The 27,112-nt window shown below is 38.2% G+C and overlaps 1 protein-coding gene across 2 annotated transcripts in view; it reads right to left on the bottom strand.

Moving 5' to 3' along the window:
• Positions 1-27,112, bottom strand: part of USH2A (usherin) — a gene marked incomplete at both ends in the record, with an annotated part of 756,807 nt that overhangs the window by 282,010 nt on the left and 447,685 nt on the right. Inside the window, one exon of one of the 2 annotated variants that reach the window (XM_079697601.1) lies at positions 13,220-13,399. In XM_079697601.1, the coding sequence (XP_079553727.1) occupies positions 13,220-13,399 (180 nt within the window). The remainder of the gene's footprint in view (positions 1-13,219; positions 13,400-27,112) is intronic. The other variant, XM_079697602.1, reaches the window with a different exon arrangement.

Here is a 27,112-nt window from a genome sequence, read left to right as displayed (position 1 = left end):
AGATGCTGCAGTCAATGCGCTTAACAAATACACAGTTTAAGACACACGCTTCCTTGTTAGAGAGTCAAACATGTGAACGAGATTCAAGCCTTCTTTTGTGGATATACCCTCAACCTCAGGCTTTCATGAGGAAGGTGGTCCTCCTTCCTGAGGGCCCAGAAGACACAGAAGGCCCTTCCTGAGACCACGCCAGGGAATGATTCCCCTACATGCTCATACTGTTCATACTCCTGGGTTCGCCAATATTCCACGTGGAATTAAGTGTCCTCATCTGACTGATGTGCTTTTTAATCTGTTCTTGAAACATTGTTTTAGCAAAGGGAGAAAGAGATTCCTTCAGTCAGTCATTCCTTTTTACAAATATGAGCTTTCTTGCTCTTTCTATGAATTTTAAAATTTTTTCCAAAATTAACATCATTAGACAAATTCAGACTCTCTTTATAAGAGTGTGAATTATGTACAATCAGAAGATCACATCTATTCCTTTCCCTTGATATATAGAGAGCATTAACACAGGAAATTCAATTTTAATATAGGCCCAAAGAGAGGACAATTTAGTAATTAGCAATAACGACACCATTCTTACACACTAGTGTTTGGGATAAATGGATTTTCACAAGTTCTAATGAGATTGTCTATTGTACACCTACACAAAAGCCTCTGCACCAGCAATTCAAATCTGAAAACTTAAATTTTCTATTACGAGCCTAAGAAAGAAGTGTACATTTCCACTCATGTCACTTGAGAGCTAAAAATTGAGAAAAAGAAAAATTTTCAGAAAAGTTAAATGCCTCTTTTCTCCTAAATAGATAAATATGAGGTTATTTTAATATTCTCTTCTTCTAACTAGAGTTTATCTTAGATATCAAGTCATGGGGGAATATGAAAGAAGTTGGTGCAAATACTTGGTGGGCAAGTAAGTATCTATATCCACACACTGGAAAAGGATGTTCCAACTGGTCAACTCCATAACTTTGCTTCTGCTTAGTGCTTCTTTGTAAGGCTAGAAAAAGTCTGTTTTAACCGAATTTTCTTCTTCTCATTAGATTGTAAACTTTAAGCATTTTTGGGTCATGAAGCCAAGTGAGAACAGCTCTCTAGTTCACTGGCAACAGGTTCTGAACACCTGATACGTCAACCAAACAATTCTGTTGAAATTATATTTGGTACCACTGTAGAGTCAAGCTGCATAGAAATGGTCAGTGGAAGGTGTTTCAAAGAGGTAACAGTGTAATGGCTCAGAGCCAGGTTTCTGTAGCCAGTCTCTAGGTTTGAATATGGTCTCTGCCATTTACTAGTTGCCTGACCGTAATGAACTCGTTGCAAGCCAATCTCTTTTCCTCAGCTTCCCCATGTGTAAGTAGGGATAATAGTATTCCTTTCCTCATAAAGTTTTCAAGAAATAAATGAGTTAATATGTGTAAAACAACACCTGCATCTAGAAAGTACTATCTGAGAAGTCATTATATCAAAGAAAATTATTTTTATCAAATAAAATATCACATCATCTTAATTGTTGTCTAGGCACCTGGAAAACAAATTCAGTCAACTTTGTGGAGTTGTATTTGTGAACTCCTAGAAGGAAGAATCTTAAGTACGAGGTCTGATAGCCAGCAAACTCTGGAATCCAGGATAAAGATGTCACTGACTTGAGGAAACACATTTAAGAATCCCACAGAGGAGGGGAAGCCACAAGATGCTCATTAAGGAAAATTCCCCAGAGGAAGCAGACTCAGGCTTTAGTTACATGGGGTTCCTTCTAGCAGATGTTCTGTGTAGGGATTCAAGAGCTGAGGAAATTCAACTGACAGAGTCTTCACAGTAGGGCTGGTTAGTGCCCCTTAGGGCACAAAACTCCACACCTGTTGCTTTTTGTGCCACAGGTAGGACTCAGCTTCTGAAACTGGTCATCCATGGTACCTCTTTCTGCCCCACTCAGGGAGACTGGGAGCAATATGTCAGCTCCCATCCACTGGAAAGGCCTCAGGCCTTGAGAATGGAGCTTCTAGAGTCAAAAACACATTGAGCGTAGGGCCCATTCCACCTATTTTCCCTCAGTAATTCTGTGTCCCAGTGATAAGTGTGGCATAGAGCCATAGATAGAATCACGTCATATTTTTTATTCAAAGGTATTTTAAAAATGAGCTAGTTCAGTGGTTTTCAAACTTGGGCAAGCACTCCAACAACACAAGGTGGGGGTCATCTACTAAAATATAGATTGTTTGGCCCCAGCCTCAGAATTTCTGAGTCAGTAGGTTGAAGATGGGGCTCCAGATCTGCACTTCAAACAAGTTCTCAGGAAACACTGATATTCCTAGTCTGGGATCACACTGCAGGAACCACTGATCTAGGTCAAGTCTGTCATTTTAGAGATGAGAAGCCTGCATCACAGTCAAGTAAAGTTATTTAACTCAGCCCAAAGAGCTAATTAGTGCAAGAATCATTGCTAGAGCTGAAAGCAGCGGAGAAGGGTCTCAGAAGATTGCCAGAAGAAGAGGTTCAGAGGAGCACCTTTGGAATGGGGTCTGCAATTTCATCATCAAGGTCGTCATTTCATTTCACATCGGGTTCGCTTCCTGAGGTTTACACATTTGAGAGCTCAAACAAAAGCAAACACATACGTTGAGCTGCCACTGTTTGGTATGATTTTCAAGAAGTTATGAAACTTCTCTAAAGCTCACTACTTTTTTCCTTTCTCTCAAACATCTTGTGATTTAAACTCTTTTGTTTTCAAGTGGCAGAAAACCTAACACACACAGGCTTAAATAATGAAAGGGGTTGGCCCCTGTGATGGAATAATCCAGGGGAAAAGTTGATTTTCAGCAGAATCACATTCATGGGATCAAATGATATCACCAGAATCGCGTCTACCTCCTTCCCTCAGGTCTGCTCTGCTTTCTTCCATGTTGGCTACCTTTTCAGACCTTTTGAGGGGCAATACGACTGGTGGCAGATTCAACTGAATCCCAGGTTAAAATCCAGGGCATGACATATGCCTCTGTTGGCTAGACTGCATCTCATTGACTCTGACTGGAACATCTGTAATCCCTGAAAACAATTACTGTGGCCAGGGGCTTATGATGTTCTTAGCATGGGAGGGTCCAGGGTGCCCAGAGGGAAATTGGAGCACTTTAAGCAAAAGAGGATGGAAAGGGTGATGGCATATTGGATGCAAAAATAGCACAAGGCCATTGTTACAGCACTACTAATTTAGTAGAATGTGCCCAGAGGCAATGTAAATGGTGAGAGGGATCTGGAAAGAAAGAAAGAAAGGAAGGAAGGAAGGGAGGGAGGGAAGAAGGAAGAAAGAAAAAGAAAGAAAGAAAGAAAGAAAGGGAGGGAGGGAGGGAAGGAGGAAGGAAGAAAGAAAGAGAAAGAAAGAAAGAAAGAAAGAAAAGGAAGGAAGGAAGGAAGGGAGGGAGGGAGGGAGAAAGAAAGAAAGAAAGAAAGAAAGGAAGGGAGGGAGGGAGGGAGGAAGGAAGAAAGAAAGAAAGAAAGAAAAGAAAAGAAAGGAGAAGAAAAAAAGAAAAAGAAAAAGAGGGAGAGAGAGAGGGAGGGAGGGAAGAGCAAGTGAGAGAGGAGAGAGAGAAGATCACCTCTGAGTCCTCTACCCATCACCAACCATCCATTCATTCTGTCCTTGCCATGGAATTATACTCCAGTAGATAAGCATGATACATACATAGGAAACATGTAAATAAAAATGGAAGATGGTGTAACTTCCAAGATGATCAAAGTGTAAAGAGAAGTGCTGTCAGAAAGTGTGCACTAGACACCCTCACATTTCTATTTCCCTTTAGCTCAGTTAATTCATAATCATGAATATCATAGTGGCTGTTTGCCCACTGCCGTCACAATGTATACTTCGTTAAGTCTGTACAGAACCTTTAGACTCTGGCTGATCTATATCTCTTTGTAGAGATACAGTAAGAATCTTTTTGAAGTTCTTAAGGAAAAGAGATTGGAAATATGGTCTTTAAGTACCTAAGATATATAAAGAAGTTGTCTCACTTTTGTAAAAATATTTATGCAGCCAGGTAAATGCTCATAGAATTTTATGCAAGACAGGCATAGAGTCCATCTATGATAACAAAGGAAAAAGAAAAGAATAAGAGATTATTTTTTTTAAAAAAAAGCAAAACTTTCTTCAGGGCACTATAAGAATTCAAATAAAACTTCAAGTTGCTTTCAAACTGCAGAGCCAGTCAGACTGACATGATTCTTTTTAACCTTAAAGTTATAGATAAGCCTTTATTCCAAGATAAAAAAAAAAAAAAACAGAAAGGGGAATTGTACTTATTCTTTTTAAAAATATGATTCTTCAATATCAATGGAACTTAAAGGGATAATATTTCCCACCCCACTCCCCTGGTAAAGTAGAAGTGTGAGGTTTTTTTTTTTTTTTTTTTTTTTGTCTCTCTCTTGCCCCAGGATACTCTAAAGATGGCACTTAATTGTGTGGGGGGGCCTGTGTGTTACTATACAAACCACATGAGAGTATGCAAATGTGGGAGGCTGGCAGCCCTTTGCTGGAGGCTTGTTGAGTCCACAGTAAGCACACTTCAAAGTTTCCTCGTCTTCTTCCTGGCTCAGAATTTAGTTTCTTTCTACAGTGTTTTTATAAGCAGGACGCTCATTGCCAAGATGGTGAATATGGAAAATGAGGAAAATTCCACAAGTTGTAAAATAGAAATGTATCCTTCTCTTTGGTTTATGCAATTTTACAAACACACACACGGAGACACAGAGCAGGGTAAATAAACTATCAGTTCTAAGAAGGTAAAGGTAAGGTTTTTCATAAAGGGATGAGAGCTTGTTTAAGACAGTTATAAATAGGGGCAGCTATAAATTTGGTCTTATCCTTATACTTGGGAGAAAGCACAGGTTCAACTAAATGGCCCTGGTATGTGTTTCCAAAAGCACACTATTTCTTTTACTAAGAATTTAGAGACTTTTTATTCATTGAATTTGCCTATCTCATCACTTTGAATGGGTTGATTTTTCCAGGGGAAAAAGAGCAGCACATTTGGAAGACACACAGAAGTAGAACATTCTGTACAGCTATTCTAAAGATTCATATGAACTGGCTGTAATATAAATCGTGTAGCTTTTAATATGCTGAAGGTAAAGACAAACCGTGTGTTTATGCTGTAGAATGCTCTTGTAACGAATGCTATTCCCCACAATCCTATATCTTCACAGTGGCTTTTACATCATAAAAGACAGCTAAACTCATCTTTCCTTCTGCCCTCTGTATAAGGTAAGATACCATCTGGGCCTTTTGTTTATTTCAATTTCTAACCTACAGCTTTTTTTTTTTTTTAATTTAGAGCCCTTTGCATTCTTTCCATTTTTAAGTATCTCCTGGCCACTTGCACCTTGAAGTTTCAACTTACATCTTGCAAATAATTCAAAGTGGATTCAGAGCAGATGAAAAATGGAAAACATGTGCTGATGGTATCTATAGTTGCACACTGCAAGCATACTTTTACATTTTGGGGGATTATTAATTTCATTAAAAAAACAAAAAATAGCATCTTGATGTTGTACTGAACAGATTTGAAAAGGCATGGCAATATTTTATACTTCTCATTGCTACAGCTACAGAGAAAGTGTAAGATAAAATGAAGCTTGAATTTGCAACTCTTGTTTACTTATTTATTTTTTGGCCTACCCCTGCTTTTTGAGCTTCTAATTGATCCTAATTCTCTTGGGCATCCTGTCATAAAAATGACATCATTTTCCCTATGGTTGGTCCATAGCGCTACCTACCGTCCACTCCTCTGAGGTCTTAGGGTTTTCAGGTGAGATGAGAAAAAAGGAAAGAAAATTCAGTTCTTTCCTTTAGAAACTGAAGGAGAAAAATAAGTTCACTGTGCAAGTCATACCACAAGTCTGAGACTCAGTTCCTAATCAATTGAAGGACTATAGCCAATGATTTATTTTTCCTTTCTTTTCTTTTGTGTAAAGGCAAAGCTATTGTAACATTTAACCTAAGAGATTTGATAGCACTGTCCCACCCCTCCTAAGAGTGTAGGCTGCTCCCAGGGCAGTCATCATTCTGCTTCCTTTAAAGCATTTCTTTTGCTTCTGGTGCATAGTTGGTACTCTCTTGACCTACCTACTCTTAACTGACTTGCTGGATTAATAAAAAAATTTCCATTTACTCTGTAACATACCAAGAAGGATAGTCATCTGTTTTAGTCCAAAGGCTAAGTTTTGCGGTCACCAGTAGACTTAGTTGTATTTTCCCCAAATGACAACTACCTACAATCACAAGAAATAATAGAGTGGCTGTATTAAATTGCTAAGTTTTTGAGATGGTTTGAGTACACAGTAATACATAACTGAAAGAGAATTCCAGTCTTTTAAAATCTAAAAGAAAATTAATCCAGCAGTTTGATCTCTGAAAAATCAGTGGGTGACATTACTCTTTTAGCAATATTATTGGGCAAAAATTATATGTTACATTTTAAAAAGCAAATATTTCACTTAGTTGTTCAAAAGTGCATTTACTGAACAACTACTATGCTTTCCTATTTGGTGAAAAATGAAATAAACTTTTTTTTTTCATTTTTGAAAATGAAATAAATTCCAAGATTTAACTTTTTAAAAAAGATGTATGTGAGGGAAATTTGGAAAAGGTGAAAAAACATTACCAAAAAAGTTCTTCTCTCTTGGTTTAGCATTAACAAGTTATAAAAGTGTTTATTTATGAATAAAAATATACATATAATGGAAATGAAAAAATAATCTGAAGAATTGTATTTAATAAGTGGCTCAGTATGAATCTATCAAGAAAAAATGTGCTGCTTTTCTGCCCGTTGAAATCCCAAGATAAGCAAAGAGAGTTTGATGTAAAAATCACTTGAAAATTATGATCCGGAGGTCACAGAGGTAGATATTTAAGCTATTTCAAATGGAAAATCACTTCTCATCCTTCTTGCTTCATCATCCAATACACATCACAACCACCCCTGAGCAGGGCTATTGGGCTGGCCATATTTATGTCACCTATGCCACTCTGAGGGCTTAAAGTAGGAAGGGATAGAGATGTAGCCAGACAAAATTATCCTGGTCTCCCCAGCATGTGTCAAAAACTGTGATTTTCACTTGCCCTCTCTCCAGGGCATTTTTCAGCCTTTGGAGGTAAAAGGGTTCTGCACACTCAATTCCAAAGTGTTTGGGGGGGGGGTTCCCTCATGTCACTAAGCCAAGCTCTGGACACTAGCTGAGTGTCCTACAATTCAGCTCAATTCTGACACTATCAACCGGAAGATAGCATCAGAGTCCACAGGGTAAGGGCTAGGTCCCGCAAGACTGCTCGTTTCCAGTCCCCCTCCCTGCCACCTCTAATACCATTCACAGCCTAGACTGTCACCTGTGCTTCTGACCAAATGGAAGGTTCCAGTGATCCCCCTCCAACTCAGGATGGCAAGTCAAGATTGTTACCTATACTTTGGCTATAAATCAGGTTCCTACAATCCCCTTTTTGGGTTCTGCTAATTTGCTAGAGTGGCTCACAGAACTCAGGAGATCCTTTTACTCACTAGATTTCTGATTTATTACAAAGTATACAACTCAGGAATAGCCGGATGGAAGAGATACGCAGGGCAAAGAATGTGGGGAGCGGCGCGGAGCTTCCATGCCCTGTTGAACTCCCCACTCTCCCAAATATCCACGTATTCACCAATCTGGAAGCTCTCGAACTCCATCCTTTTGGGTTTTTATGGAGGCTTCATTACAGCGGCATGATTATTAACTCATTGGCCATTTGGGACTGAACTCAATCTCAAGTCCCACTCCCCTCCCAAGAGGTCAGGAGAGGGTGGGATTGAAAGTTCCAATCTTCTAACCATATGGTCGGCTCCTCTGGCAACAAGCCTCTGTCCTTGGGCGCTTTCCAGAATGCATCTCATCAACATAACAAAAGAGACTTTTATGGCTCTCTGTGTTTAGGAAATTCCAAGGGATTTAGGAGCTCTGCGCCAGAAACAGGTACCAAGCCCACTTATATATTTCTTACTTTAGGTCACAATATTGCAAGAGGCCAGAAAAGAGTCTTAGTAGGAACAAAGACAATAGCAAGCACCAAATATTAATCAAGATAGGCACTGTGCCGAGCGTGCTACATAAACTGTTGTTTAATCCTCTATCAGGTGGTAATTATCATCACGCCTGTTTAACAGAGGAACAAAATGAAGCTCAGAGAGGTCTGTGGATTCGCTCGCAGTCCCTCAGCCAGTGAGTGAAAGAAGGGGAATCAAATCCAAGTTTGTAGGATTCCAAAGTCTATGCTTTTACAATGTGTCTAAGTGTTAATTCCAAATGGATATCACTCCTTTTCTTTCATGGATGTTTTAGGTTGGAGGGGAGGTCAAGACAAGGAGAGAGAAAATAAAATAAACCCTAAGAACCATTCACAACCATTTTGCTTTTTTGAGTGTTTGCTTTTCTAATATCACATCGTTGGAAAAGGAATACATTCCTCAAGCCTAGTATTTTTATGAAGTTTGTAGATTATAATAATTCTCACCAATTTTAAGGTATAAATGACAAATTGTTTCCTGTCATAGAAAACTGGATTAAGTTCACAAACTAAGGAGGCTCCGAGTTCCTTTCACTGTTACAATAAAGCAGTTCAGAAAAAGATAAATAGAATAAAAATATTTCTTTTGGAAAAATATAAAACTTTCATAAAAAACCTGTTTCTAGCTCGTCAGTATGGAATTTGTCACTAATCATTTTAAACTATGCCCTTTTATGCTTCTTCTGTCTCTTTTAGCTTTCTGAGTAGTTCTTTGATGTAACAGAGACAGTTTCAGACAAGATTTCAGTTCATCTGGAAAAAAAAAGGTTTAAGTCTGGAGGCAAAATGCAGTGTATTTAAAATTTATATACTCCACAATGCCTTTGTTCTGAACTTGAAGATCCTGCAAAACTTCTAAGCTTCTTTGGCTTCCTCCTCTAAGCTCATTTGTGCTTCCTTGGCTTATTATCATGCACCTGTGACTTTAACTAGTGCTTCCATCGTTTAACTACATGCGGAGTCATGGCTGACCCTTTCTGATCAATTGCCAATCCATACAGGTTTGACTGATAAAAGAGCCAATTAGATTTAAGCAAATTAAGGGACATCACCAATGTCAACCACTTATTAAACCGAATGCTGAATTCCATGCATACAAAACACTAATGCACTGAGCCCCCATTAAGAGTTGAAATCCTAACCCCATTAGTAACTCCAGACCTTGAAGGGGTAAAGGTCATAAGAAAGTTTCATATTTATGGATTAACATTTGGAGTCTGTTTTATTTTTTTAATTCTTTCCCTGGAACTTTTGAACTTGCAGTCTAATGCTATTCAAGAGCTTGGATTTAAATATATTCTTCATTTCTAAGAGTATCTTAGTGGTAAATATGAGCATTATGCTACTACAAACAACCTAAAAATATAGTAATTGTAGAAATACAAAAGCCTGAGTACACACAAGTGGGTAAGGATATGCTACATAATTGAAGAAGAAAACAAAACAAAAGACCAAACTCCTCCAGTGGACCAAATAATATTTCAAATGAATTTTTAAAATAAAAAATGTGAGCTATAGGGATTTGCCTCTGGCCTTCTATGTGCTAAGCTATTGGTCTCATGATCTCACTTGCCTTAATTTCCATCTTCAGAATAACTTGTGTTTATCATATTGTTTAATCATATTTTCATTTTCTTTGGCCAAAGTTAAGACTTTTATTTTTTTAATACGATTAATTTGATTAAACAACATTAATGAAACAAGGAAGACCTGATAGAACTAATGAGGGTTTGAAATTAGATATTGTTGGACTTCTTTTCCCCAGCCTTATTGAGGTATAATTGGCAGACACAAAACTGCACGTTAATCATCATTTTTCTCATCAGAAGAAAACAGAGAGAGCTAGCATCAAATAAGATGTTTCATAACCATAACTAAGAGATGATGTACCAGGGTAAAATTCTTTGTGCTATGTCCCCTTACGTCTCCCAAATTCCAGTGTTAACCAACGTCTGTTATCCTATGTTTACCTAAGTAAAGTAACTACAATAGGAAAGGAACCAGAGTGATGAGTTAGTACAATTTGAGAATATTTCTTACTTCTGATACTCCTGCCCTTCTTATAGTCTGGGCTAACAATTACATCTGCATGGCCACAGCATTTCTGCACTGGACAATTTTATACAGAGGAGGTCACCTTTTCCACAGCTGGCTATAACGTTGCTCAGGTAGAAGATGAGGTCTGAGCAGGCCTGAACAATGATAAGCTTACAACTTAAAACTGGTAATTAAGCTATCTTGACTGATTTATCTATTTACTCATTCACTCACTAATTATTCATTATGCACCTACCATGTGTCAGGTTTGGTCTAGGCATTGAAGGTAAAAATGTGAATAAGAAACAGTCCCTGTTGTGTAGGTTCTTATAACCAGTGATTGTGACAGTCAGATGAGACAGGCAATTTCAATATAATGTGATTGAACTTGAGGATACAGAAGGGCCCTATGTCAGCCTTGGTTGGTAAAAGATGACTTCCCGATGGATTGACTTCCAAGTTGAAGCCTAAAACATGAGTAGGACTTGGCCAGATGAAGGGGGTAAAGGAGGCTTTTCTGAGCCACATTTGAGAGCGAACACTTGATAAAGAAAAACAATTAGCACTTCTGCCTTGCCCAGACTTTCTATTCTTATGGTTTTAAACTACACTGGAAAGAAAACATAGCTAAGGGTGTTATTACAGATCTTGCATAATTCAGCCTTGAAAGATAGTGGGAATTCAACATCACCATAAAAGAGATCTAATACTGAAATCAAGGAAATGGCAATAATGATAACAATCCAAATATAATGGAAAAGTAAATAGCATATAGAACTTTCTCTGCCCATAAGTTGGTTCGCTTCTGTACATCGGTTCATTTATTATTCATTTCAGTATGAAACACAGTTCACTGGATAAAGGCATGGAAGATTTCTTTAATAACTCTCAGTACTAATTTAATTCTACTTAAACACACATATTCTAGTGAATGCCACATGCTTATCAGCATGATTTTATGTGTAAATCAGGATAATATGTTTTCAGATCATTAAGTAAAAGGAAGCATGAACTAAAACCTATTTAATCAATGAGGTATCACCTTTAAACTGCCACAAGGTCATAAAAAAGATAATTTCAAAGCTATAAGTTTCCTAATTGTAATCAACAACAATCTAATGATGAAAAGAAGTATGTCTTAATGGCTGTAATAAACTTGAGGAAATCACTGTCTGTCTTTGAAGACATTTTGCTTCCTCTTTTGGTGAAGGGCCATCTCCCAAATTCTGGATTTCTGAGTACATGAAGTGAATGATTGCATGATGCCCAGAGAGTGCTGGCTTCCGGAGCATTATGATAATGACATGGATAAGCAACCACAGAGTAGAGACGAAAATAAGACTCAGCAGTTGACTTCAGTCCAACTGTACCACCGTAAAACAATATTCAGTTTCCTCCTGTTTGCATAATATTAACCCTTCTACTAACCCACTGACAGATATATTCGCACAGTGTATATTGAGTTAATAATGGCAGCTTGCTGTGTTTAACTGAATCGTAGATACACACACACATATATTATAAATTATTAGGCCATACATTCCTAAACGTACAGACAATGAATTAAATTCACCCCTTTTATGAATGCAATGTAAATTGCTGTAAATTACAAACTATCTAAATCAGTGTTTAGCCAGAAAATGAGTATGTAACTCAAATATGCCACGTATTCTGTTAAGATGTCACTATACCACAGAAAAATCTCCATTAAAGCACTAATCACTCTTTACTACCTAAATATAAACAAGGGGTATTATATATTAAGGTATAGAGTCATCCCAATTTTTTATCCCTTCAAGTATATTGGGTTACAGTGAAAAATGAAGATAGGAATACCCAAAGTTTCTTTTGTTTTGATTTTTTGGTCTCAGTTCTTAAACAGGCACCCACCTAAATTCAATTCCCTTCTTTATTATTTGTTCATACGATATGCAACTGAGTTGATCTGCCCCAAAAGTCGCTTTCAAGCGTTCTTTTCTTAAACAATGTGGCTTCTGCCATTTAGAGTTTCAAGTGTTTGGTAAATATCCATTCATTAATTCTTATAATGTCATAAAAGGTAGATAATAGTGAGTGGTTTTTATGACACAGCAGGTAATGAATTCTTCCTTGGAAGAGGGATTCCATACGAATTGTAGATTAACCCTTATTTTCCTCTGGTGATGAGACCTTTGTTGCTTTTATACTCTTTACGACTAGAGAGGGATTTTATCCAGCCCTGCAGAATGCTCTTAACACAGTAAGGACATTATCCTTTAGTACAGAACGCACTGGTTCCTGAAGCTGGGCTACAAGCCGACACTGGGTGTCCTAGGGTCCTTTTCCTTTGGTATTTTCAAAAAACATACCTTTCTAAACACCAAATCGAGAATCATGTTCTTATTAGTTTGAGGCATGCTTTCTGTTCAAGGGCTGTACATATCAATCTAAGGGAGATTTTTCTTAATAATTAGTTCCCATAAACAGTTAGAACAAGGGTGGAGTTGATTGCAGATCACAATAATTCTGAATAAGTCAATCTTTTTTCATAGAAATAGTTAAAAATAGCCAGATTGTGTCACATTTCACATGTGAAAATGATGCTATTGAACTCTAATCATTAGGACATGGAATTTAAAGATGTTTTTCCAGTGGTGTGAATAGTTTTCCTATTCTATTACCCTCACTCTGCTTTTTTTTTTCCTATCAAATGAGAGGTTTAGATATACTTCTAAACTAGTTCTACAAAAAACCAGGAATGAGAACCACTTGTATGAGAAAATTAAACCACAAATGGAAAACATAAGTTTTGAATCTAAATGAAGTCTCAGACAAAAAAGCATTTCCCAGTCTTCTTAACATGCATAAAGCAAGAGATACATGTGTGTGTACATACACATACATGTAGACTCAGTGTGAGATGAAAGTGGTCTCAATGAAACAACATCAATAAAAGGGTCTCAATAGAATAAACAAGAACAAAAACAACCAGAAATACAACTGAGACTCTAAGTTCTACAAAAATTAATTCTAACAATAAACAAGGTGTTCAGTGGAGACTTAGTTCTAGGGCATTTATATACATTTAGATACCAACGTTGTTCATAGACTTACCCCCTGGCGGCATTGAAATCATTACGGGATCACTTATCAAGCTGCCTTGGCTATTTGAAACATTCATTTGTACTGTATAGTTAGTAAAAGGAACCAAGCCATCGATGAGCACTGAAAGGCTGGTCTCTTCACCACTGTACATGACTTGTGTGCCATTCAGAAGAGTGTAGTTGTCGTCTGCTGATTAAAAAAAGAAAAATATTTAAATTGGTGCATACTTAAGGATTCTTTCCTGCTATTATTTGAATATTTTCTTGGGTTTCTACATATACAGTACTAAACAGAACTATATATCAACGCCCCGAGAGACATTACATGTGCTATTATCAACATGCATACTTTTATTATTTTGTGAACAAGGTGTTACCTCAGTTAATATTATGTTCTCTAATCTATTTAGCACAGGGATTGAAATAACTGGACTGATAGTCTAAGATAGTATGAAACCTAATCACAAGTATCATGCCTATAAGTAAAACTACTGGGCAGATATATAAATTGATCACTTAATGGATTATTTACAACTGTTTGAGATTTTTTTAAAATCCTTGAATTTTCTTTGATGTGCGGACTGGAAGGAAGTCACACTCTTCTCCCCCAAATGGAATGGTTCTGGATATAAACAGTACATGCAAATGCATGTGTCATATGTTTTATTTATTATCAATTGGTGTATTTTCTGCTCATTTCGCTTGAAAGGTGAGCTGACTGCTTTCTATCTAATGCCTCTTTAAATCAGATTTGGTCAAAATATCTTGAAAGCCACTAGGGATGGGAACTAATATGTGTCCACTTTGATTAGAAGATCTATTTTTTTAGCTCTATGGGTAAATGCAGAGGCTGCCTAGCTGTATATAAGAATCACCATAAACGTGGCATCACCACATCCTACCACTACCATCCTTCCAAAACTTCAGTAAACCCATTCTCAAATCTTAGCATGTCTAAGATATAGGAAAATACTGCTCTCTGATAACAATATTTTATCTCCCTCTTCTAGGCAACTGGGATACATTCAAGGTTAAGGAGAGTTAGAAATTAGGCTTAAAATAAAAATAGGGCTACAACCGAAAACTGTACTGTAACATTTATTTCACTTTCTATGATAGATGCTTTCCTGAAAAGTTTCCATGAGGCAAATTTTTCAAAATATTGCTTAATTTGGTAAAATTTAGTTATACTTACTCTTAAAACACAGAAAAAATAATTAAGAATAGCAATATTTACTTCAAGTAGCGTTCTTCCTTTGCCAAAACACTTTTTACTATGTACCTTTCATTTTTCCCACATAGATTATACAAAATATAAGCAAACAAAAAACACACATGATGCTGGACTTCAAGGGGAAAGCATATTTTCAAGATCCCTGGATACTGATATAATCTTTATTGTTTAAATGTTTTAAAAGGTAAAATGTGGTCACATATGAAAAGTGATCTTGCATTGTACAGTAGACAAAATTTAAGTTACAGTACTTACAAAAATAGTGTATTTTTACATAGTTTAGTAGAGTATAGTGCAAAGGAAAGTACATAAATTTGGTGATCAAAGAGTTTCTGCATTTGAACCTGTCCTTACTCTTCAGTAGTGCGCTCTTTGTAAGTTACTTAATATTTCTGAACCTCAGGTTTTTCTTCTGTGAACTAGGAATGAGAGTACTCCTTCAATTGCCATGTTATTACCAAGGTTAAGTGGGATTTCTTTACAGCAGATGTTCATCAACAGCAGCTAAGAATATTACTGTTTCTTGTAATCCATACAGCAGATACATTCCAGACAAATATTTAGAACTAGCAAGTGATTAAGAATTATTCACTCTGTATTTTACTTTCTCAACTACCTACCTACTATATTCCTCCCCCACCTCCATCCAACAATATATTATTATTATTTTATTTATTTTTTTATTTTTTGCGATACGCGGGCCTCTCACTGTTGTGGCCTCTCCCGTTGCGGAGCACAGGCTCCAGACGCGCAGGCTCAGCGGCCATGGCTCACGGGCCCAGCCGCTCCACGGCATGTGGGATCTTCCTGGACCGGGGCACGAACCCGTGTCCCCTGCATCGGCAGGCAGACTCTCAACCACTGCACCACCAGGGAAGCCCCCAACAATATATTATTAATCAAAATTCTAAGGTTCTTCAATTAATAAAACAACACTAATCTCATTCACTACCACTAGGCAATTGTTCCATCAGGTTGTATTTCAAACTCTAAAATTAATAAAGATCAAATGATGAAAACAGGAGCTCCTATGTAGTCATGAGCATGGGTAAGGTTACTTTAAAAATATATCAAATTTTTTAAAAGATACTTATAATAACTTTGGGTTGGAGAACTTAGCTGAGAATTTTATTGCTGCAAAATACACAGGTAGGTTAAGTGTTTTTCATGAACAGAAGAAATCCCTAGTTAGGGCAAGAATTTACTACTCTGAACTTGAAATTGGCAAAGGACTGGTTTGTTCCAAAGAAAATAAATGGTACTTATGGGCTAAAACATGGGACTAATAATTTCTATTCATGTTTAGTAAAACAAGATAAAGACATATTCACAGCTTAAGAATGATTTTACATTCCCCAAATTTGAATAGACAACAAAATATATGAGTGAAGAAGTTATGAAGCCTACAAAGTAGCTGTTGGTAATTTCCTAATGCATTGAAAAGACATTTCCAAATTATGCTACACTAGCTTTCATAGATTCTTTACAACAGGTCAGGGAGTAGACTTTGCTAGGTGCTGATAACGGTATGCACCAAACAAGTAAGACATAGTTCTTACACTCAAGAAACGTGGTTAAGATGAATATGAATCCCTTCTAACCATGGTCTAAGACAAATTTCATTATCCACATCTGTAGATCTTCTCAAGTTCCCATAATGCCTAGCTCCTTAAAAACATTTTCAGTTATAGCTGAAATAATTGCTGCTATTGTCACATGCCCAGCTGTAAAATTTCAAAAAGGTCAGTGTATCCCAGGAGACCCAGGCAGATGCTCTATTGCTTCTAAAGTAGTATAACTGTACACATCTTACAAAAGATGGTAAACTGCAGAACAACAATGAAAATTATAAAAATAAGCCAGGAGAATGCAGTTTTACACATTTTAAGCCTGGTGCAGTCGTAAGCTCAATGAGTTAACATCTATAATGATAACATTGGTGAGGTTTTTTTCCCTTGTATTTTGTTTGTCTTTGAAGCAAATTTCAGGCTGTAAAACGAACACTATTGCCAGCTTTGAAAATGGCATGGCAGGGGGAAATATATTAAGTACCACTTTATTCTAAGTTTCCCAGATAACATTAATACATGGTAATTATACAATTAGTTGTAACATTAAGTCCTAGTTATAGAACAATGATTACTCAGTAATTATAAGAAGTATATAATTACTCAATAATTATGAGAAGTATGCAATTACATAACCATTTCGTTCAGCTGAAAAAAGAACGTGTACATCTCCAGGAAGCATGCAGCTGAGTGAGTCAAATGTTCTCTCAGCCCCACTAACATACAACTCAATTCACAGACCTGGAGCAAATGACAGGATTTCAACCCTTGCTGAAGCTCAAAAATCTCCAGATTCAAAACCAAAACAGGATCCAGAGGTTTCAGCTCTTCTCCACTTCATTCTCCCTGCCTTCTCTTTCTTCCTTTAAACTTTACCAATTTGGTCTCCTAAATATTGGGGGGGAAATCTTAAAAATGCAGGCCCTCTGATCCTCCCTTTTGAGAGGGTTGGGCTTTACCACTTTTCTTTGCATAAACTTTGTTTTCAGTGGGCTGGAAAAGGCAGCCCTGTTGGTTCAGCCTCAAGAATCAAGCTAGAAAATGCTCAAGCGATAAGCACTTCCTATCACAGGTGCCCACTCCTGTGTGGTCGGCCTCAGCGCTGACCCTGTTGGTGACTATCAGTGGATGGTGCAGGCCCGGTTAAGATTCTGTGTTCTGGAACCACAGCCCCCCATCTTCCCGCCTCCAGGCACTGTGAGTTTGGAGTCCCCCTCGTCCACCTTCTTTGGCTGTGGTCTGTGCCATCGGGCTTTAAGTGGGGATTGCACTAAACTCTTTACACAGTGGGACTGTCTGTACCTGTGTTCCAGGGCTCACCCACGTCAAAATCGCCTGGGGGGTATTTCATAAACATTCACATGCCTGAGTTCCACTCCAGAACTACTGAAGGGTAACATCAGAGGGTATCAGGAATTCCATGGAGATTCTTCTGAAGTATGCAGAACTACTGATTTTAGGGTTATTTGATCCATGTTCAAGGTGGTCTTAAAGTAATGATCAAAATTCATTTTCTTTGCTTGCAAAAATAATGAGGTTGCATTTGGCATTCTTATTAATGATACATTTAGATTCTAGCTTTGGGCTGTAAAATGTTTACTCTATTAGTGAAACAGTGCATCTTTAGAAAGTGCAAACCTAACTTTTAAACCAGATTGTCTTAACAGACTACAAAATCTAGTACAGTTGTTCTATAAGAAAACTTAAAACATGCATAAAAATAATTTTAAAAATGAATAAAAAAAGAAAAGGAAAAGCTATATCACGTAAACAGCAACCCTAAGAGAATTGGTTATACTAATATCAGATAAAATAGACTGTTAGACAAAAACCGTTATTAGGGGTAAAGAGAGACGTTTAAAAATGATAACAGGCTATTCCACCGGGAATATATAATAATTATGGACATATATGCACCTACATATTTCTGATTTTGATCATAATAATATTTCTTGCTCATTCTAGACTTTATAATAAATGAAACCATGAAGTATGTAAAAAATGAATAAACATTATTGAACACCTGAGAACAATAACTTAAGAATTTCTGAATTAAGTGTCTCTCTCCCTTTCTTTCTCTCTCCACTGAGGATTCAGTGGAAAGGAAGGATTCTTTGTACGCTGGCCAGTATCATGCAATCACAAGGGAGAAACATATTTCATATAGATCACACAAAATTTTAAAATAAAATCCTCAATGCTATTTCAGAATATTCCACATTCTAAAGGACTTCCAAAAAGGTTAATTCTTTCAGTCCTACTTTTCTATTTTATTTTGAAGAAAAACAGTGTTAAATGAAGAAACAATCAAAATAAATCTCATATGCCCAACAGATTTCACATGTAAGGAAGTTTTCCTTCAGCTTCAAATACAAAGACCTACTAAAATGTTAATAACATGAATGTCCACTTCTAAGGCTAAAATCTTACTTTTAATGTTCTTATTTTCTGAATAGTAGGATATTTTCTATATAATTAGTTTTTAAGCCAAAACCAGTATAAACAGATATTTTCACATGTATGACTCACAGATGCGTAAGTGATGGCTATTCCGGGAATATCATCCTGTGGGGTTCTCTAGATTGAAATAACATAAATGGGTATCCTTTCCCATTCTTGTTATAATCATTGTCACAAGAATCTTAATGTACCATATATTCCATAATTTTTTTTCCTCTGTGCTGTACTGCTCTGACCTTTTCAATATTCTATAACTTGACTGGCTGGCCATTTCAGTTCTTTCCTTTTTACAGCCTTATTAACTTGTGGGAAAGAGGTGAAATGAACAACCAATCAGAATACATAATACTGCAAAGGTCAGCGTAGTCTTGTAACTATCATCACACACAGAAGACTGTATGCCAGGCATTAACATCCTGATATCTTATTCATGTGACAAAGATTGTAACAAGAACAGAAAATGGCACAACATGAATCCATTCTCATGACAAAGATCATAATAAGGAATGACAGCGAACAAACCAAACTGAGTCTTGTTATCATGTGAGGTTTTACATGTCAGACCTGGTCCTGTTTAAGTTAGCCTTTTTCTGAATCCAATTACACCTTATGGTAGAAAACGTGTTGACTAATTTTCCCACTTCTGGCTGGAAAAAGAAAATGCTATATTTTTTCCTGTATTGGGGTCTCCTGTATTGTTCAGCCTCACCTCATCATTACAGAATTCTGCCAATCCTGAAATCAAAAGACATTGAACGGCAGATCACAGATTAGGGCCATGTGGCCAAAATGCCCTTTAATGGGAGCTAAGAATTCTAGGTCATCTAGATAACACATATTAATATTTAATTCACTTTTATTTCTTCTTTCTAAGGATGTTATTTCAAATCATTCTACCCATGATGCAAATGCATCCTCCAGACTTCATTATTCTAATAGATCTAACTTTGGTAGAAATCTGAAAGTATTTGTTTAAGTTACTATGTAGGTAAAAGGACCTATTCCTGTCTTTTAAGTTTTTGCCAATGTAGAAAACCTTTATAGATCTCTACCTACATAGCTGTCTTCTCCACAGAACATTTTGAAAGAGAAAAAAAAAAAAAAAAAAAAAAAAGCCTGTGAAGCACTTAGGCCTCTGAGAAGGACAGTGTTCTATTAATGCATCATACTTTTACCATTATTGTAATTACTCTAATGTGATGTTTAATTAGTTGTCATCTAGTAAAAGCCGTACTTCTTTGATTCCTTTCTAAATTTGTCATTCTACTGTTAGGACAATTGTAGTTCAGGGAATAAATACATAGAGTATTTCATCAATTCACCAAAAGGTGCTTCAGAAACATTTGCCCTGAGTCTGTGCTCATACAAGAGCAATAACAGTTCTATAGATATTAAGGATCTTTCTGTTTTGTTTTGATTTTTTTAAACGTATGGGCAAGGGTATACCAAAGTTGCATGACTACCCTTCTAAATATTTTAAATACCATTTTTTTTTTTTTTTTTTTTTTTGCCGTACGTGGGCCTCTCACTGCTGTGGCCTCTCCCGTTGCGGAGCACAGGCTCTGGACGCACAGGCTTAGCAGCCATGGCTCACAGGCCCAGCTGCTCCGCGGCATGTGGGATCTTCCCGGACTGGGGCATGAACCCACGTCCCCTGCATTGGCAGGCGGACTCTCAACTACTGCACCACCAGGGAAGCCCTAAATACCATTTTTTAAAGCCCTTTGGGGCATGGTCTCTTTTCATCAAGTTTGCTCTATGTACCACAGTCAGATTTCCTAAATGCTCTTATTTTATTAACATCAGAGAATAATTATATATAAACAGTGAATTCAGAGATTGATTGTGTGGTAAATTAGGGAAGTATGGTCCATTTTTATCAACTATGTTGTGCTCTGAAAAGTCAGATTCTTTTTCTCCTTTAACTTTTTTTCCCCCATTTGGACAAACTGTCAAAATGAACAAACAATTGCCATTATCTCAATTAGCCAAGAGCCATTTGGGAAAATGTGCTCCCACAGAAAGTGATCTCTAGGTTCCAAACTAAACATTGGACAGACATGAGCTTGACTAATCAATGAACAGAAGATGTTGTAGTAGAGCCTTACTAAACATACTGACCATGCTGAGCCTTGAGTACCACTGGTATCAGATGGAGAACTTAACAAGCATCAATCACAGAACAGAGTCAGTCACCAATTCTTAATGAAATGTTTATAATCTTAGTTTCAATGCTTAGATACATGCTTGAGAAAGAGCCTCCATTAAAGGAGAACATGGATTTTCGGAGCACAGTATTTGGGTGAGAATTATGCCATGTTTTGCTGGTGATTCCATCAGCTTTATTCACTGCAGTCATAGAGTCACGTGTTCCTGAGCTAGTTATCTATTGCTGTGTCATCATCTTAGCACAAAGTGAGCAGCTCAAAACAACATGCATTTCTTATCTCATAGTCTCTGTGGGTCAGGAGTCTGGGCAGATCTTAGCTGGGTCCTCTTGCTCAGGGTCTCAAAAGGGCTGCAATCAAGGTGTTGCCTTGGACTATAGCCCTATCTCAAGGTTCTACTGGAGAAGGATCTCCTCCAGCTCAGGTAGTTGTTGCAGCATTCAGTTCCTTGCAGGCTGTTGGAACTGAGGGCCTCGTTTTCTTGCTGGCTATTGCCTGGAGGCTGCCCTCATTCCTTCCCACATGGGCCTCCCCAACATGGCTGCTTGCCTCATCAAAGCCCACAAGGGAGAGAGTCTCCTGGCAAGGTGGTTTACAATCTTAGGTATCACTGTCAGAACTAACAGCCCATCCCCTTTTGCCATAGTCTATTGGTTGAATACAAGTCACAGGTATTGACCACATGCAAGGGGAAGGGATTATACAAAGGTGTAAGTACCAGGAAGAGGAGATAATCAGATGCCATCTTAGAGTCTGTGTGTTACAGGTTCTAAGCTATGGATATGAATCACCTTGCTGGAAAGAGATTTAGGAATAAATTGTGAACTTTCAAGGTTTATATTTTTGAACTTATAGTTACCAAAGGGGAAAGATGGGGGGAGGGATAAATTAGGAGGCTGGGATTAACATATACATACTACTATATATAAGATAGATAATCAAAAAGGACCTACTGTACAGCACAGGGAACTCTACTCAATACTCCATAATAACCTATATGGGAAAAGAAGCTGAAAAAGAATAGATATATGTGTATGTATAACTGAATCACTTTGCTGTACACCTGAAACTAACACAACATTGTAAATCAACCATACTCCAATATAAAATAAACATTTGAAAGAAAAAACAAAAACAAACAAACAAAAAACCCAAAACTTAACCAAAAACCAAAACAAAAAACCCCAAACTAACAAACAAAAAGTTCATGTTTTTGGAGAAGAATAGATCGATTAGTATAACAGAATTGCCTTTCCAAAATACCTAACAACATGGAAAAATTAGAACAAAAATAATAACATTAACAAGACCAGCTGAAAATCTTGGAGCACATATAAAGGGAAAGGAACAAATAAATGGCACTGACTTTGAAATCTCACAAAAAGTTCCTAATTTTGTTCCTGGAGAAAGAAATATAAACCAAGGAATCTTCTCTAATTTGAAATGAAGTGAACCTGAGTAGAGTTTGTACAGACAGGAAGAGGAGTCAGGGTTGGCCACTCTGCTAAGCTTGTTCTGAGTTGGGGGAAGAAGCTGAGGTCCCCAGGAGTGGGAGATGCATGTGCATAAATGGAGGGGGTGCTGCTTCAAAAGATAGTTAATGGGATCTCGGAAGAGACAGAGAAACTAGATGTCCTAGAATCCTGTTCAATGCATCCATCCATATCCTCTACTTCACTCCCATTCCTCCCACCTTTACTCCAAGGCTACGGACAAGTACATTAACAGCAACACCCAGTTCTCAAAGTTTAAATTGAAGGAAGACTAAGTAGCACTGGAAAGAAAAGACGTAGACCATAGTCAGAACAAATGAAAAGTCTGGACAGATCTGCCCATACTAGGCATAAGCCAGATGAATTTGAAGGAAGAAATACGAAATATGCGTACATATAGCCAAAAGGAAAGAAAGGATCTCAAGATAAAAAGACAACCACACAGCTCCAGGGGAAAACAAAGATATGTATTCCCTATAAGATGAAAAAGGATATTGCAGAGGCAGAGAAACAAATTGGAAATTAGAAAAAAAAATCATGAAGGATTTAATAGACAAGTGAGAAAAAAGCAAGGAACAGAATAGCAACAGCTAAAATCTAAATCGATAGCATGATGGAAAGCCTCGAGATAATCATCATCAATGCATAAGAAAAAAGATCAAGAAATTACAACAGAGAGAAGATGATAGAGATGTGGAGAGAAAATGATCAGAAATATAATTTAATTAATTATTATTATTATTATTTTGGTAAATGAAAGGATAGCTAAAGCTCACGTGGGCACTTGACCACAAGATTGCCAGTTGGATGCTTCCACCTTGGGACCAAGAAGCAGGATGAGGCAAAACAATGCATGGCTTAGGGTCAGTTAGGGTTTCTTCTCACTGTCTCTAGAATTGTTGAGAATGCAGAAGCAGAGCTGCAATTGTCCAGGGCTGCTAAGTGGTGGTGCTGCTGCTGCCAGTAGGGGTGTCCTCCTGTAAGTAACCTGAGACACAAGCTTGTCTGGGCCAAGCTATCTGTAGTTTCTGTACAAGTATGACTCTGCCACTTTCTTGTCCACTTTTTGAACTGCTCAGTTCTCTTACAGTAATTCATTTTTGCCTTAATTAATCGGAGTTGTTTCTGTTGCTTGCTACCAAGAAACCACTCATGAATTGAGAAAGGTCTGAAATGATGTTTGTCATTTGTTAACATTAGTTACTTACAGGTAGTGGGATTTTCATGAATGCCATTACTCTATATTACATGAATTTTTAAGTTAGCATGCATAATTTCTGTGAAATCCAGAGAATCATGAGAGGGTTGAAAGATTCAAGGAAACTATATGAAGTGTATTTAAACTTATAAATAAATCGGGATCCACAATCTACATGCTACAAGCCAAATCTGGCCAGAAACCTGTTCTTGTAAATAAAGTTTTATTAGAACACAGAAAATTACACGTCTAGGCATTGTCATGTTACAACTGCACAATTCAGCGGTTATGGTAAGACCATGTTGCCTGTAAAGTTTAAAGTGTTTACTATGTGGCCCTTTACTGAAAAAGTTTGCTGTCCTCTGAATTAAACAATTGAAGTGACAACATTTTAAAAATGGTCTGCCTTCCTGAATAAAGAGATTTACAATTTTTACATTTATTTTCTTGAGTAACTCTTTAAAGAGTGGAACAGGGTATGTTGGAAACAATACTGTATTGATGGAGCCCTATCTTACATTGCTGCACTGTACTGTTTTTGACGCTTTGAAGGTCTTTCACTATCCAGTGCTTATAAATGCAAATTACTGAAAAGGAAAAAAAAAGCAGAAAGAAAATATGTTATTGAAAGTCCCTAATTCCACATGCTCAGGAAGTTTGCAAATGGAAATCCAAGTACATCATAGTGACGATAGCTGCTGTTCTAAAGGTTTGATAAGAGTAACTGAAGAGGGGACCTTCAAGATGGTGGAGGAGTAAGACGTGGAGATCACCTTCCTCCCCACAAATACATGAGAAATACATCTACACATGGGACATCTACAGAACACCTACTGAATGCTGGCAGAAGACCTCAGACTTCCCAAAAGGCAAGAAAATCCCCACGTACCTGAGTGGGGCAAAAGAAAAAAAGGAAAAACAGAGACAAATGAATAGGGATGGAATGTGAACCTCTGGGAGGGAGCTGTGAAGGAGGAAAAGTTTCTACACACGAGAAAGCCCCTTCACTGGCGGAGATGGGGGTTGGCAGGGGGGGAGCTTCGGAGCCATGGAGGAGAGCTCAGCAACAGGCGTGCAGAGGGCAATGCAGAGAGATTTCCGCACAGAGGATCACTGTCAACCAGCACTCACCAGCCTGAGAGGCTTTTCTGCTCACCCACTGGGGTGGGTGGGGGCTGGGAGCTGAGGCTAGGTCTTTAGAGGTTGGATCCCAGGGAGAGGACTGGGGTTGGCTGCGTGAACACAGCCTAAGGGGGCTAATGCACCACAGCTAGCCAGGAGGGATTCCAGGAAAAACTCTGGACCTGCCTAAGAGGCAAGAGACCATTGTTTCGGGGTGCGCAAGGAGAGCGGATTCCTTCCCTGTCTGCCCACAGAAGGCAGAGGACTGCCTAAACGAGCTCCAGAGACAGGCGCGAGCCGTAGCTATCAGCTCGAACCCCAGAGGTGGGTGTGAAACTCTAACACTGCTGCTGTAGCCCTCAAGAATCCTGTGTGCAAGCACAGGTCACTATCCACATCTCCCCTCCCAGGAGCCTGTGCAGCCTGCCACTGCCAAGATCCCATGATCCAGGGACAACTTCCCTGGGAGAACACACGGTGTGCCTCAGGCTGTTGCAATGTCACGCCAGCCTCTGCCGTCACAGGCTCATCCCACATTCCAATTATAACCACCGTACCCCTCCCTCCCCCCACCCCTGGCATGAGTGAGCCAGAGCCCCCTAATCAGCCACGGCTTTAACCCCATCCTGTCTGGGTGGCAACACAGGCCTGAGGGCGACCTACACACAGAGGCGGGGCCAAATCCAAAGGTGAACCCCAGGAGCTGTGCAAACAAAGAAGAGAAAGGGAAATCTTTCCAGCAGCCTCAGGAGCAGCGGATTAAATCCCCACAAGCAACGTGAGGTACCCTGAATCTGTGGTATACCTGAACAAACAACGAATCAATCCATAACTGAGGTGGTGGACTTTGGAAGCAACTGTAGACTTGGGGCTTGCTGTCTGCGACTGACTTGTTTCTGATTTTTATGTTTACCTTAGCATAGTTTTTAGCGCTTGTTATCATTGGTGGATTTGTTTATTGGTTTGGTTGTTCTCTTCTTTTTTTTATTACTTTTTTAAAATTTTAACAATTTAAAAAAAATTTTATTTTAATTTTGTAATTTTATTTATTTATTTATTTAACATTATTACTTTTTCTTTCTTTTTTTCTCCCTTTTCTTCTGAGCCATGTGGCTGACAGGGTCTTGGTGCTCTGGCCTGGTGTCAGGCCTGAGCCTCTGAGGTGGGAGAGCCGAGTTCAGGACACTGGACCACCAGAGACCTCCCAGCTCCATGTAATATCAATCAGCAAGAGTTCTCCCAGAGATCTCCGTCTCAGCGCTAAGACCCAGCTCCACCTAATGGTCAACCAGCTCCAGTGCCGGATGTCCCAGGCCAAACACCTACCAGCACAGGAACACAACCCCACCCATTAGCGGAGAGGCTGCCTAAAATCATATTAAGTTCACAGACACCCCAAAACACACAACCAGATGTGGTCCTGCCCATCAGAAAGACAAGATCCAGCTCCACCTACCAGAACACAGGCACCAGTCTCCTTCACCAGGAAGCCTACAGAAGCCACTGAACCAACCTTAACCACTGGGGGCAGACACCAAAACCAGTGGGAACTATGAACATGCAGCCTGAGAAAAGGAGACCCCAAACAAAGTAAGTAAAGAAAAATGAGAAGACAGAGAAATACGCAGTAGATGAAGGAGCAAGGTAAAAACCCGCCAGAACAAACAAATGAAGAGGAAATAGGCAGTCTACCTGAAAAAGAATTCAGAGTAATGATAGTAAAGATGATCCCAAATCTTGGAAATAGAATGGAGAAAATACAAGAAATGTTTAACAAGGAACTAGAAGAACTAAAGAGCAAAAAAACAGTGATGAACAACACAATAAATGAAATTAAAAATTCTCTAGAAGGAATCATAGCAGAATAACTGAGGTAAGAGAATGGATAAGTAACCTGGAACATAAAATAGTGGAAGTAACTACCGCAGAGCAGAATAAAGAAAAAGAATGAAAAGATTTGAGGACAGTCTCAGAGACCTCTGGGACTACATTAAATGCGCCAACATTCGAATTATAAGGGTTCCAGAAGAAGAAGAGAAAAAGAAAGGGACTGAGAGAATATTTGGAGAGATTATAGTTGAAAACTTCCCTAATATGGGAAAGAAAACAGTCAATCAATTCCAGGAAGTGCAGAGAGTCCCATACAGGATAAATCCAAGGAGAAACACACCAAGACACATATTAAACTATCAAAAATTAAATACAAAGAAAAAATATTAAAAGCAGCAATGGAAAAGCAACAAATAACATACAAGGGAATCCCCGTAAGGTTAACAGCTGATCTTTCAGCAGAAACTCTACAAGCCAGAAGGGAGTGGCAGGACATATTTAAAGTGATGAAAGGGAAAAACCTACAACCAAGATTACTCTACCCAGCAAGGATCTCATTCAGATTCAATAGAGAAATTAAAACCTTTACATACAAGCAAAAGTTACGAGAATTCAGCACCACCAAACCGGCTTTACAACAAATGCTAGAGGAACTTCTCTAGGCAGGAGACACAAGAGAAGGAAAAGGAAAAAAAGAAAACTACAGGCCAGTATCACTGATGAACGTATATGCAAAAATCCTCAACAAAATACTAGCAAACAGAATCCAACAGCACGTTAAAAGGATCACACACCATGATGAACTGGGGTTTATTCCAGGAATGCAAGGG

The sequence above is a fragment of the Hyperoodon ampullatus genome, assembly GCF_949752795.1.
Source record: "Hyperoodon ampullatus genome assembly, chromosome: 2".
NCBI lineage: Eukaryota > Metazoa > Chordata > Mammalia > Artiodactyla > Ziphiidae > Hyperoodon > Hyperoodon ampullatus.
This window is presented reverse-complemented; position numbering and strand designations above follow the sequence as displayed.